Below are 15,746 nucleotides of genomic sequence, written 5' to 3'. Positions count from 1 at the left end.
TAAAAATAATAATAGGAAAACACCGCCGCCGAAGGCGGTGGTATTTTTTATGGGTGTAGGCAAGGGTTTTTGAAGGGGGTTTGCATTCTGTGAAAATCTTGTCATGTAAACGCTGGGCAATGACATATGGGTATAAAAATTATTTCAAAATTTTGAGGGAGCTCTTCAAATTTTTAGAGGGCTTGAGTCCCTGCCCCCCTCTCAGTGACGCTGCTGACAAGAACTACTTATATATTGAATATTAAATTTTAGAAAAAACATGAAAATCATAAACGTCCGACGCTAAATATCAGTATTTTTTCAATAAATATTTAAAGAAATTTTTCTTTTATCGGCGCTTTCACGCATCACATAATTGAAATGGCTTGAAATATAAAATATATGATGTAATAATATTTATCCTTTACCATCATAAAATGCTGATAAACACTCAGCTCTTAAAAAGCTTTTCTACTACATTTATTGAATTCAAGGTAGTCGTATTAGGCAAAGAAAATACTGGCAAAACAAGTTTAGTTGAAAAATATTTATATGAAAGATTTTGTGATGCTGCGTCTTATCAAAGTGTAAGTATTTGTTAAAAACATTTTTCGTGATATAATAATGAGTATTTTTTAATTATCTAGACAATAGGCACAGCATTTGGAGCAAAAAGGATGGTTATTGATGGACATTCTATATCTTTAGGCATATGGGTATATAAAATATATTATAATTAATTTACTAGGAACAAAATTTTATGAGATTATTTAAAGTTATAAAATTTAATTGTGCATTTAAGTAATATATGTTTTTTCTCAAAACAATATAAATGAAAGTATTAATATGAATATTTTAAAATATATAAGGATAAATACCTAAGTATAGATTTATATTAATTTCAGGACACTGCGGGCAGTGAGAGATATGATTCAATGAGCAGAATATATTATAGGGGAGCTTTTGCAGCTATAATATGTTTTGATCTGACCAATGCATCCACTTTTGAAAAAGCAGCTTTTTGGATAAATGAGATTAAACAATGTGAAGAAGTATATTTTAAATTTTACTAATATTTTAATCAGAGATTGGAATAAGATATTAGAATCAGATAACTGGGTCTAACCAAAAAAACTGAAACTTAAAAAATATGTGATCATTAGGTTCTTACATCTTATCTTTGATATTATTTGTTGATTTTATATAATAATAATAGCATTTTCTAAATATTTTTTTGACCAGTGTTGGTAAAAATTACTTTTAAAAGTATCGTGGCTGCTATTAGTAGCGTGATATTATTTTTACTACATTAGAAATTTTTTAAAAATATTCCTTACCTATCTCTAATTCCACAATAAAAAAAATATAGATATAAAAATATTTTTAATTTCAAATATATATAAAATCTATTTATAATTTTTTAATTTCAATAATAATATTTGTATACTGTCATCGTCTATAGTAGTGTTGTTAAATGACTTGATTTGAGCTGATTTTTTAAAACGCTAACTAAATATTTTATCTACAAAAATATTATGCAAACCTGAAGATTTAGCCCATAGATGGCACAAAAGTATAGACATCAATTAGCGAAATCTTGATGCTTATTTTTTGTTTAAAAAATTGATTTAGCTGTTTTTAAAAATTGGCTCAAAACGATCTGTTTAACAACACTAGTCTAAAGTGATGATCAAAAAGCATAAGTTTTGCCATAATAAATAATTGTTTAACATTAGCACTTGAGGTCAATTCAGTATTAAATTTAACATTTTTTTTGTTATTTGACCCGAAAAGCACAACTCGAAATAAAAATAAAAATTATTTGTCCACCTGGCCCGAATTTATTTATTTATAAAAAAATTTTTATAAATAAATTATACCACCTTGTTTCTTACAAGAATTTTAAAATATATCAATTTATTTGATAAAATATAATGATATTATATTTAAAAATTTAAGCCTGACCCAGCCTAGCCCAAAATATTGAAAAATATATTAGGCAGACAGCCTGAATCTTAATTATATTTTAAAAATAGACATGGCCCAGCCTCAAACCCATTCAGGCTAGATACGGATTGGGTTGTGATTTGCAGATATCTAGTTTAACATCCAGATAATAATTTATAAAATATTATCATTAAATAGATGAGTCTGATGATAACATGAGATGTTAATTAGAGATCTACAAATAACGGTTTGGCCTATACCCTAGATTGGTCTATTTTTAAAAAATAATTTTGGTTGGGGCTGGGTCGGGCCTAATATTTTTTACCTGGTTGGGGTTAAAATTTTAAATTTGATATCATTATTTTTTGCATATTTTAAAATTCTTGTAAGAAACAAGGCACTAAAATGTTTTATTTGAAGAATATATCTTACAATTAAAAATTTTTTTTCCTATATTTACATAAATTTGGGCCTGGCCATTTAAACTAATAATTTTATTTCAGGTGGGCCTTTTGGGACAAATACAAAAATTTATTTCGGGATTGAGCCAGGCAGGACAAATTTCTTTAAAAAGATTTGGGTGTGGGCTTGAAAAATTAGGCTCGATGGATATCACTAATGTTAATATTAATTATTTAGTGCAATTTTTAATTTATAATATAATTCTTAAATAATATCTTATGGCCATTTGAAACATACCATGTTTGGGCTGGGTCAGAAAATCAACTTTCACATAAATTCATTAATTATAGATACAGCTTTGATTCAAATTTATTTTAAGGAATGGGCTACACACTGGTTTTAAATTTGTTTTATATACTACTTACCTTGTGTTAATTTATTAGATTGAATTAAGATTAATTAGGAAGAGTAAATTCCATATTATCAATATTTTTTAGGAAAATTTTTTTGTCAATATGATCTGTACAAAAATTATCTTCAATATCAATCTTTATTGTCGGCATTTAAATTCTTAATTATTTTGAAAACTAGTTTATAATGCATATTTTAGATAAATTTCAAAATTAAATAAAATAAAAATTAAGATAATTTTTATGTGTATTTATCATATAAAATTGAACTACTTTTAATTAGTAGCAAGCTACCACTATCGCTATTTTTTTTTAAAGTAGCGCACTAGATCTACCGCTACTGAAAAAATAAACATGCTACTTAGCAACACTGTTTTTGACATATAATATAATGTGAGAATCATTATTTTTTACTTTGCAACAATTCTAATACACTATAACAAAATATAATAAATATTTAAGAATCTTCAGTAAAAATATTATTAAACACATAAGTATTATGTGTTCACATTATAATCTAATATTTTAAAGAAATCTATGGTCCAGGCTTATAAACTTGGATTGAACTTAGGCTGCAAAAATTTTAATTTGCAGGGCTCTAATGTGTATTCCAAAAGTCCACTTTTTATATTTATGCTGTGAAAATAAAATTTATTTTAACCCAAGACCTTTTTATCTGAAACTGACAGTGTCTACATAAAGAGGGAAGGGGGTATAAGCCATTGCTTCCATATATCTCTGAGAGTCTTAGGCTGCCAAGGTGGCAGACAGTAAACCTGCCATATTCTACAAGTTAATTTGCAGATTTTCTATCATAAAAATTTTTAAAAATCAATACAAATATCTCATATTATAAAACGCATTTATATGATTTTTTTGCAAATTCGAAATTTAATGTCCTTTATTTAATTTCTAAGCATAAATTACAGTTTTATCAATCTTTATTTCAATATTAATCATATTTTTGAAAAACATTTTATATTTATGTTTTATTTAAATTGTTTTTTCTTTGGTACCTTGAGATTTAGGCCATTCATATTCAAATATGTTTGACCATTAATTCAACTTAAAATATATCGTAAGATATATTTTCCCTTCACAATGTATCATTTCGCTAAAAGGCTTTCACAGTTTACATAGGTTTGAAACTTAGATTTAAATTCAAAAAATTTATACAATTTTTAATTGATTAAATCTTTATTTTTGACCTATTGAGGCATTTACATTTGTTGTCATTAAAGTGGTATCTTTTTCAATATATTATATAAAATAGTTTGGACATAATATTAGGCTATTTTTGTATGTGCTTCTTCAACCTTATCTCTGTCAGATCAGAAAACTTATTTAAAAAAGATTTTATTATGTACCACAAATCTTTTCTATTTTGAGCCCTTAAGTTCACCATATCTTCCATTACTGAAAACAAATTTATTATCACTTCATATTAAGTTTTTTTAAATTGTGAGATACTTATGCTAATTCCTCTTCAAAAAATGATTTTAATTCTTAGCAGAAGTTTTAATGAAAAAGATAAGTTTTCAATGGCTCAAATTTAAAAATTTTTTAACTGCATGAACAACTGAAAGTACCTTATCTCTGTCAGATCAGAAAACTTATTTAAAAAAGATTTTATTATGTACCACAAATCTTTTCTATTTTGAGCCCTTAAGTTCACCATATCTTCCATTACTGAAAACAAATTTATTATCACTTCATATTAAGTTTTTTTAAATTGTGAGATACTTATGCTAATTCCTCTTCAAAAAATGATTTTAATTCTTAGCAGAAGTTTTAATGAAAAAGATAAGTTTTCAATGGCTCAAATTTAAAAATTTTTTAACTGCATGAACAACTGAAAGTACTCTCGTAGTGAGCTACACGCTCTACAAATTTGTCCATTGATATATATATTTTTGAACTCCTTTACGGTATTTGTTGACTTATTGAAATTATTTAACCTATATTAATTATTTGAAATCTATTGAAATTATTTATAAATATGTTGAATATTTTTGTATCACTTTATTATTAATTCTTTATAAAACGGCAAAATATTTAGACATTTTTAACTTCAATATGCAGCATGAGGCAAATGCATTTTATTAGAAGAATTAATGCATTCATTTAATCCGCCATTATGCTTTGATTTTACAAAAGCGAACACTCGTATCATCTGAATGATATGCAGGCAACTTTTCTAAGAATCCAGAATTAGTAATATTTTTTATTATAATGTCGATAGTTTTTAAATTTCTCATTTAAATTATATTAAAAATTTAGATTTTTTATTTTTATCGGATATGGGATATTTTGTCGCACTAGACAGAAGTTCCTTTAGCGGGGCGGCGCAACTTAAAGAGGGATGGCAGGTCTAGTGGCAGTAAAAAGCATTTGGAGGTTAAGGGGGTAAGTCTCAGCAATCTATAAACTATTTCTCCTTTATGCAAACACTGGTATTTTGGAGTTGTAGGAAGTGCTAGCACTATTGTAGGTAGTGGAAATAACTCAAGATATTCAATTTTTTTAGTCTATAGGCCATCAAAGAAGTATCCTTCGGGACCTTCCTTAACTTTATTATCCGAAACAATTCGGAACCTATGATCACCTTATAGTTATTTCAAGTTCATGGTCACATAGAAACAGTTTGATTAAATCAAGTTTTTAAAGAAGATAGATTTTTGATCAAATTTTACCTAAAAAGGCCAAATATTTTTTGTAAAAAGATCTTTTGTAATTTTCAGGCATAAAAACCTTTTCAGATGAAATCACAAATAATTTGCCTTTGAGAGTAAAAAAAATTTTAAATTCTTCATAAAAATTTATTTGATTTAGACTCTCATTTTTTTCAGTTCCCCCTTTTATTGAATATTTTGCCCCGTCTTGTTAAGAAGTTCCTTGATATTGATGAATTAAAATGAACGTGGAAAAGATATTATACAAGCCGCGAAATTTTAAAAATTACCATTACAAAAATAATAAAAACTATCTGGGTAAAATATAATTTTACAATTATAAATAAAACGGTTTTAAACTGGTTCGAAAAAATTATATAAGTTTGTTCGCTCCTTTTAGCGATTTGGTATAAAGGTTCTTCGGAAAATTTTAAAAAGTTCATTCTGGTTCAGCGGTTCGGGTCCACTCTCGTTATTGACCTGCATTGGGCCTAATTTTTCAAGCGGCCCTATCCCGAGCAACATTTTTTATTTGTCTTGAAAAGCCCGACCAGAAATTATCTGTCCTCCCAGCCCGGCCCGAATTTATTTAAATATAGAAAAGTTTAATATTTTTTTTTGTAAAAAAAATATTATATAAATAAAAAATATTAGCGCCTTGTTTCTTGCAAGAATTTTAAAATATATTAATTTATTTGATAAAATGTATTAATATATTTAAAGTAAGCCCAACCCGGCCTGAACTTTTAACTTTTTTAAAAAAATATTAGGCCAGATTCAGTCCGAACCGGAATTGTTTTTAAAAAATAGACTGCCCGACCCGAAATCCGTTCAACCCTAAACCTGTTTGGGCTGGGTATGGGCCGGGTTATGATTTGTAGATCTCTAACTCTCGGTCCCCAATCTACTATTATTTTATTTTTTCCTTCATTTTCTAAATATATTATTTTTTAGCTTAATATAGAATTTAATTATAAGAACTCAGTTCGTAATACTCAATGATATATACCACTAGATTAGCGATTCAGTCATTAAATGTTTAAAAATGTCAAGGAGTCAGCTGTATCGCCATTTTGTAGTTTGCACGTCGATTAAATGACTTTAATGTGCATTCATAAAATTATAAATAAGCAAATCACAATATGGTTTTATAGCTGACTCCTATTTATGGACACTTTTAGTTAACGAATCACCAATCTAGTAGTATAATTATACATCATTGGTTCTACATATTTTAGTAAAATTTATTAGTATCCCTAGCCAAGGTTAGGCAGTATTGCGGCCATATTTGAAATACTAAATGCAATATTTTTGAATTATATAATTATTTGATAATTTAGATAGTATTTATTTAAATACAAAAATATAGATAATATTTATTAAGATTTCAAATAAATACTATATTTTATTTTAAATATATATTCCAACATTAGAAGCAATAATATATGTTCAATTAATAATAAAATAAGCGAAACGCCTCCTTCAATTTTATACTACATCTTAAATGTAATAATTATCTATAAATCTTATAAAAATAAATGTATTAATTTTACCTTTTTTTATTAGTCAAGTTTATTCAGTTAGGGGGATCTGGCATAGCAAATATGTATGAAATACATTAGTAAATATAATATCATCATCAGATGATTTAGTAAATTTTATAATAAATTAGGATCTTAATTAGCTGTTAGAATTCTTATTTTATTTCAATATATGAGTGTTCTCACTCAATCGCGAATGGTAATTCCCCGGAAATCCCCATCATATTTTTTTAAATTGATAAAAATAAAATGACCCTCTCCTACCTCAAAAATATAGATTTCTTCCGACGTGATTTTATTTTACCTAATGCGAATGTATTTTTTATATACATTATATTTTAATTTTCTGTTAAACTCTTTTAAAAAATAAAATGAGTTTCCAAAAAGTATGTATTTGTATTTAAATACTTTTTCAAATTTTTTTTAATAGATATATATTTTTAAAATATATCTTTCTTAAAATGTATATGTAGTTATATTCAAATAATTTTTTTTAAAGGTACCTATATTTATAGTTAAGTACATTTTTTGAAAATTTGCCTAAACTATCATTTATTTGTTATGCATAATATAAAATTATTTTTTATTATTATGAATGAGTAAGATATATTACATCAGATATTGAGTAAATACTTTTTATACTATTTAAGTTTTTTCTATTATCTATAACAATACCATCTATAATCATTATACTCTCTTTTGAATAAATGGAATATGATAAAATTTATTACTATCAATTGTTAATACTTTCACTTGTTTTTGTTAGAAATGCAAGATATACCTCTGCGGAACTAAAAAGGATTTGATAAAGCAAGACAAAACTAACAGAAGGGTTGATTATTACGATGCCTTGGAGCTTGCAGATGGTAAAATACATTTTGGTGCTTAATAAAACAGAATTGCTAAAAATAAGTGTTCATAAATATCTGGATATCGATATCGTCATTAAGGTAATAGATACAAATGTACTCTTAAAAATATATCTAGGTACAAATGAATTTATTTTACGATATATTTATATTTATTATAGAAATCATGTAAAATGGTCATAATAATGTCAAAATTGGGGATCTATTGCTAATCTCAAATTTAGTTGCATCATATCATTTTTTTTTAAACTTCTTCTCATCGTTAGGAAATTCTACCTATGTGTATTAGCGAATTAAATTTTTGTGATAGTATTGATTTAATCGTCATAATCATTATAAAGGAACGATTTTCAACTATGAAAACCGTACAACTCTTTCGATAACAAAATGAATTATTTGCTTTCTTTTATTTAGATTTAGTCATTGTCATATGTTTTCTCTTAAGTTTAATTATAAATAATATATTGCAATAAGAATACTGTGATTTACCTTTAATTCTTTTAAAAAATTTTTTAAAAGTCAGGCTTACAATATAGGTTTTCCCTAGAGGTACCTTGATCATTTTATTGGGTCCAGTTTTTTTATCTGATCATCCTCTATTTTACATTGCCATATAGCCATTTTAAAGACGCATTATCGTGTCATACGTTAATCTATATCTTGGGTCTTCTTGTGAACTTGATTTCATTATTTCCATAAAGTTACATTTCATCACCCTATTTTCTTTCGTTAAACATGCCCGAACCACCTCCGCCTATAACTACTCCATTTGCTTCTATTCCAATATTTTTTCACAATTCCTCCATAGCTCACATAAACTTTTCCCTTCAACGTTAAAGAGACGTTTTTATTTATAAGGATAGATGGCATATCTCGTAACATCACAATGCCCTTGAAACTGGAGCGGAGTCACTCAATCTCCGTTCAGCCATATCTTATCCACCCTATATCTTTCATACATATTCTACAGATTAATATCATGGTTGCTATTTTCAGGATCCTTTCTCACTGCTATATCTTTTATGCATTTCTGAATCCAAGGGCATTGAATTGATATTTTAACTTTTTACTCATAATCACGTTGCCAACTATCCATTTCTTACTTATCTCCTGCTCTTTTGCCTTCAATCACCAGCTTAACATTTCCTTTACTCATAATAGAAAAAAATTCTATGACCTTTTTCCATATGAATTGATTGTCTTATCCTTTAAAAATTTATTGATTGATCTTTCTCAGTTATACTGATTACTTATTTGTTTATAATATTAATATTAATCATCCAGGTCATATTTTTATAGTATAAAAAAAAATTATTCTCATCTTCCATTGTATAAAAATTTATGTCTTAAAATACATAAAAGGTAAAAATAAAAATCATAAAATAAAATTGTATTGAAAATAAACCGATTAATTAGATACCAACGCTGGATAACAATAGTCTTGACTAGATATTTTAGCAATGTTAATTTTTAAAACATTATTTAGTTAATTATCAAACAATATCCCATTTTATTTTTATCTTGAAACCTTTGTTAAAGATTGGGTTGCACAGATACTCACCATGTAGGAGTCGACACTGATACTTTTCATTTTTACCAAAACTACTGATCACTACTATTAAATTAGATTAATTTTTTCAGATTGAAAAAAATTTATCATTTTCATTTTTTTACTTCGTATCATAATAGAATTTGATAAATATTTTTATTATTTGTCCATTTGACTCCTATCTGAATCTGTGAAATAAAGATAAACAAGAACCTTGATAGTTTCCAATTTTAAAAATAATATCGAAAACTAACTTAATATAAATATTTAAATCACGTTTAAATATTTATCTGAAAAATGTATGAAGTAATTAGAAATATGTATCTAGGAACCGACTTGGGGGAGGGGCATACGACGATACCGATCCCATATAATATTATTAATCTTTCTTGTGCATTTTAAACATTAAACATCTTTTTTTTAAATATAAGCGAAATAAAAGTGATATAGCTGCATCTATGAATAAATATTCACATAATTTGGTTTAGGCCAAAATAATTTATTTTTATTCATTTAATAATAATGTTTATTTATATTTTATAAATTTAATAGAGAATGCTGCTCAATATTATGAAACATCAAGCAAAGATGGGGACAGCATAGGTTGGTGCGAATTATTTTATTTAAACAATAATTTAGGTGATAAAGGAATGAAGAAAGTCATAATTTTTTTCTAATTTATAAAAATATATATATAATATAGATAAATACAAAATCTCCAGACTTACATATTGTTATTTTGGCTAAAATTTTAATTGGGTCGTTTTTATTAATCGACCCAAATCAGGCCGTTTTACAATATAAATAAAGGAGAATGAGATTGTAAGAGATAAGACTAAAATATTTTGGTTTAATTAGTTGCCAGAGTAAATTTTTTCTTCTCGCTTTGAGAATATCTCCGATTTTTATTTTTACCTACTGAGTCTTGATTAAATGACAAATTCTCTTGAAAAAATTTTATATAAGGAAAAATTCGTAATTTAATTTTTCAATCACTGTTCCAATTTTTACAACTATAAGTAGAATTTAGATATCTAACAGTAAATTAATAGAAGCTAACAGTTTGGACAAAGCCCGCCGAAGCTAGGTGGTAAAAGTTTAATGGAAATTAGGAAAAAATAAATTTAAAACTCAAAATATTTATAATGTTATGTTTGTGCATTAAATTTAAATATTCATTGATGACTCCAAAAATTTAAGAATATTTATCTATTTTTTTTTTTGAAACCCCTTTTTTAATAAATTTTATAATTTTGAAATCAGGATTTAATAATAAATTGAATAGGTAGGAAGGGCCTATATTTAACGATGCTACGGCTAGCGGGTTTGTCATGTTTTACTCTAAAATTGGCGTACTAATAAACAAAATATAATATTAATTGGGTGGACAGGCTAGCTATCAAGATATAAATAAAATTTAAAAAAATAAAAGAAGGGGGGGGGGGGTGGAATGAAGGAGGGAAATGGATTAAAAGGATGTTTTTATAAAATCAGTCAAAGTGTTCACAGTATGATGAGACTTACTTAAATGGTCACCTGTTTATGTGATCATGATGACAACTTTATTATAATGAAACTTCTATATATTGAATGTCTGATGAACTGTTAATTAGGGTTGTTGAATAGCTCGATTTATATTACGCAAGTCGAGATTTCTTAAATAGGTGCCCAAACCTTTTTGACTTTTATGAGCAAAATTTCCAGGTACTCACTTATGGTTTATTTTAAAATTTAATGTTACTTTTTGCAAATATATATAAAATTTAAATTCATTAGACGAAATGTTCTTAGATGTGTCCAAGGCTTTTGTGGCTGACCCGGAAAATTTAAAAAGTACAGTCAATTTTTTGTTTTAATATCTTGTTTAAAAAAACAACTTTTTAAGTTGGATCGTTGGGGCTAGATTTTATCTAAATGTTTTAAGTAGAGGGAGAAAAAATGTTAATCCTTTATTTCAGAAATATGGTTATTTAATGACTGGCATTTTAGAATTAAAAAAAAAGGTTTATTATCAATAATTAAAAAGATATTTACAATTTTATTTTTACAAAAATCATAAAAGAGTAATGATGTTTTGTGGTGGATGTTTATCTTAAAAAATTATATAGCAAATTTAACTTTTAGTTTTAAATTAGAGATGCACCTAGGGTTTCAAACCGAACTGCAAAACCGGAATTAAAAAAATTTCATCTTTAGCTGAAAAAGCGAATAAATATTAATCTCTAGGAATTTTTTTTTTACTATTTAAATTTAAAAAAATTTAGAAACGATTTTGCATGTAGAGTTTCCTATTTTTCCCCCGAATTCAAAACAATCTTATGGTCACTACCCTATCATTTATAACCATAAAAACTTAAGAAATTATATAAAAAGTGGAAAACCTAATAAAAAAAAACATGTCTTATTTTTGTGGATATTTTTGAAGTTAATAAAATAAAATATTAAAAAAGCAAAGGATGACTAAAAAAATTACATAATAAAAATGGATACAAAATAACTATTCATCCATAGTGCAATATCTAATTCAACTTTAAAATTTGTGGGTCTATTTAAACCCATTATACTACGAGGATCATTTTCTTGATCATTCATGTGAAAACAAACCATTAGGTTGTTATAGAAATTATAAAGTGAAAAATTTTTTTAATAACACCTTTGAGGATTCTATTCATTCTTTCGCCACGATTATTCATGTAAATTTGAAGATTTGTTATTTGATGTCTCCATGCCATAGAAAAATTACCAAAAGTGACTTATATAATATAAAAAGGAACATTTCCTATCGTTTAATTCAAATGATTTAGATTTCTTAGTTTATAAGATAAAAAAGATAACCACCAAAATATAGTAGAAATATTACTGGAAGATGGAAAATTCCGTGCTCTTTACTTTCAAACCCCTAAGATGGGCAATATTTTGACTTCTGGATGCAGCTTATTCATTAAATAAGTATCTTATGTCTTATTTAGTGAAGGTCACGGTCCGGACTGGACCGATACCCTAAGACTGGACCGGACCACGGTCCTTAAGAAAAAGATCAATTCAGACCATGGTCCTAAATAAAAAAATAAAAAACATATTTTTTTAACCTAATTTAATTTGTTTTATCATTTTATTAAATATAAGAGTATTATATAAACAATAAAATTATCCAATGGTATTGAAGAAAGTGATTTTGTGCTTGTAGAGGGCATATTAAAATTAAGAGTAGATTGTGTTTTTGAGATATTTTCATTTTCATCAGTAGAAGTATATATTTTATGTTTTATCAGATGTCTGCTTAAGGTACCTAATTATTTTATTAAGAATAAGGTTAAGTTATTTTGACAATGAATTATTCAGACATCTTAAGAAAAAATAGAACTATTTAAATAATAATCAATATATTTTAATAATAATACTGCTTATTTTGATTAATTTTTTTCTTAAAAAATTATAAACAATTATTTTGTTACATATTGCTGACGATACATTAAATTTGGTACTGCAGTGAACACCTACTCTATGTTTTTTATTGTGACTATAAGTAAAATGTTTCTTGGACGAACTTATGGTTTTCATATTGTAAAATAAAAATTAACAAAATCTAAAATAACTCATCTAGAAAAATATAAAATAAAATATACAAAAAAATTATATTAATTGAATAGTAAAGCAAACTTAAATAATAATAAAAGACCGATCCGGACCGTGGTCTGGACCGTAAAAAATAAAAAGACCGGTCCGGACCACGTTCCTCAACCGATAGGACCCGACCGTTGACCTTCACTAGTTTTATTCGCCATGTGTGTTGTAGATGGTGATATACAAACTTGATTTGTAGGTATGGTGATCAAATCAGAGATCTCTGCTCAGTAAAGGTAATATGCAAAATATTTAAACGATACAATACCAAACATCAACAGTTCGATGTATTATATCTGACAAAGACTTTGCAGATAGACATGCCTACAAGTAGGCATTCCCAGAGGCATCATTAGAGATATGCTTCTTTCATGTTTTTCAGGCATTCAACAGATAATATAAGAAAAATGTTTGATGACATGGAAGAAACCAAATAACAAATCTTCAACACGAATCATCGCACCGAAGGGATGAGTAGAATCCTCAAAAGTGTTATTAAGAAATATTTCTCACTTTTATAGTTCTATAAAACTTAATGGTTTGTTCACATACATGATCAAGAAAATGATCATCATAGGATAATAGGTTACTACAAATTTTAAAGCTGATTCGACTGAAAGATAAATACGAAACTACTAACAAGCCGTGCATTTAAAATAGTAAACAATGAACTGAAATTATCTGAAAAATTTAATTAAAAATCATATATGTAAAGATTACACTAATCTGTTTATTATAGATGGACAACAAATGGTTGTAGATTAAGATCAATGTATGGTTACACAGAATCTTTATTGCTTCCCTGTTGTCATATATTTTTTTATCGAAAGAAAAGTCATTGAAATATTTTCAACCCAGATCTTTGTAGTAAAAAATGATGGCATTGCCATTATTTCACCTCTCTTATTGTAGAAATAAATAGTAATTATCCCTCTAATAATGATATTTGCGATATCGTAGAAAATAGTATTAACAATATCAATAGTCAGGAAATCATGATATGATCGGACCAATAATTACAGAAATAAAACAAAACTGAATTTGAGATTTTTACTTTTTATATTTTCTTTTTAGATTTTGATTAGTTTATTATTTTTTTGAAATGTTTATTATAATAAATGTTTAATTTCTTAGAATAGAACGAATAAAAAATGAACACATTTTAGAAAAAGTCAAATATTGGGAGAAAAAAACAAAATTATATTTTCTATAATATAAAAAAATATAAAAATAAACTAGTTACGATTTATTATAAATAAATGACTATCTGCCGATACTTATATCATGAAAAATAACCGATGTCGATATTTAGTAGTGAATATATCTGACATACATAAATAAGTTGAAAAGGAGATGGGTTGATTTATCATATAGTAAATATTTATCTATGTAATTTTTTTTCCAACTATATAATTGAAAAACTTTAGAAACTATTTTACCTACCTATGCGCTATATTATATAGGCTCTTAATTTAAAAAGAAAATGAAATATATATTTCAATATATTTATTATGTGTTATGTTATCAGTTAATAAAAGGAAGGGTCTAAGCTTGAACGGCAATTCCACGGCCTCTAGCTCAAATACATGCAACTATTCCAAAAAATATAACAATAAATTTTGCGGCTGTTGAACCATATTAAAGCAAAACGCTTTTTTCTCAAGCGGTTAGACTTTTATTAAATCGATGCTGACATTGTTTATTTTATTTATTTTTATATTAAAGTATTTTAACTATAAATAAATTTTATATATTTTTGAAATCATAAAATTATCCCAAAATCCAAACTATTTTTTTGGTCTATTTAAATTAATTTTATAATCCATTTTTAATTTTTTTTAATGAATATATAATATTTTTAAAAAATACATTTAAGTTAAAATTGACCTTAACCATTTAGCCACACATTTACTGGTTAGCAAAACTTGTGAATATGTATTTATTAATTATAGTATTGTAATTTTTAAGCTAATTTCCATTTTTTAAAATATTTTCTTCCTTTTAAAGTAATTAATAGGGATTTTTTATACTGTATATAAAAATCTTATACTAAAAAAATCTTGAAAACCAAATTTTTTAAAATATTTATTTAAGAAGTCTCATCTGATTTTGTGATGAAATTATTTACTTTATTTTTAAATCTATTGCCATCTCACCTCATTGTATATATTTTTTTAATATAGTGGTAGTTATTTATTATCAAACATAAATTGTTTTTGCAATAATATAAATTTTTAATCAAAAATTGTATAAATTTTTTAAACAAACTTTTTATGCCTAACATACATTTACTTAAATCTATTTGTATATTTTATGTATTATAATATATGGCTACAAAAAAAATTTCTCTCGAATTTATATTATACTTAGTATATAAACATATTTTTAAATTAGTTTTAATTGTTTTACTCACATGTGACCTTTTTTTAAATAATATCATGAGTTTAATTTCAAGTTTTATTACAAAAAATAATATTCACTTTTTGAAAATCATTAAATTATTTTTTATAAATTAAGATTTTACTATGATTTTGATAAATTTTATTTAAAAAATTTTTAAATCCAAATCAAAGGTTAGTATTTATTTGCATTTCTTTAGGCCACCACTCGTTAAAGTAATCAGTTCAAGCAGAATATAAGATTTGTCCATAATTTTTCAAATCAAATTGCAAAATTTACTCTTAAAATTGTTGAATGTAATCATCAGGACTACATTTAAAGCATCCAAGTATTAATACTTTGCAATTTACTAA

At 25.8% G+C, this 15,746-nt stretch overlaps 1 protein-coding gene across 2 annotated transcripts; it reads left to right on the top strand.

Moving 5' to 3' along the window:
* The first annotated feature begins 322 nt into the window (after positions 1-322).
* On the top strand, positions 323-15,191 carry LOC135925891 (ras-related protein Rab-24-like). 2 transcript variants are annotated; one of them, XM_065461449.1, is made up of 7 exons: positions 323-566; positions 627-695; positions 885-1,031; positions 7,718-7,817; positions 9,922-9,972; positions 11,146-11,202; positions 14,522-15,191. In XM_065461449.1, exons 1-7 carry the CDS (start codon positions 417-419, stop codon positions 14,623-14,625), a joined length of 678 nt encoding a protein of 225 aa, XP_065317521.1. In that variant the 5' UTR covers positions 323-416; the 3' UTR covers positions 14,626-15,191. The 2 variants fall into 2 exon arrangements, with proteins under 2 accessions (XP_065317521.1, XP_065317522.1); XM_065461450.1 differs by lacking the exon at positions 885-1,031 and having other exon boundaries at positions 14,522-15,190.
* Positions 15,192-15,746: the final 555 nt, after the last annotated feature.

The sequence above is a fragment of the Gordionus sp. m RMFG-2023 genome, chromosome 3 (assembly GCF_954871325.1).
Source record: "Gordionus sp. m RMFG-2023 chromosome 3, tfGorSpeb1-WG-v2, whole genome shotgun sequence".
In the NCBI taxonomy this organism is placed as follows: domain Eukaryota; kingdom Metazoa; phylum Nematomorpha; class Gordioida; order Chordodea; family Parachordodidae; genus Gordionus; species Gordionus sp. m RMFG-2023.
This window is presented reverse-complemented; position numbering and strand designations above follow the sequence as displayed.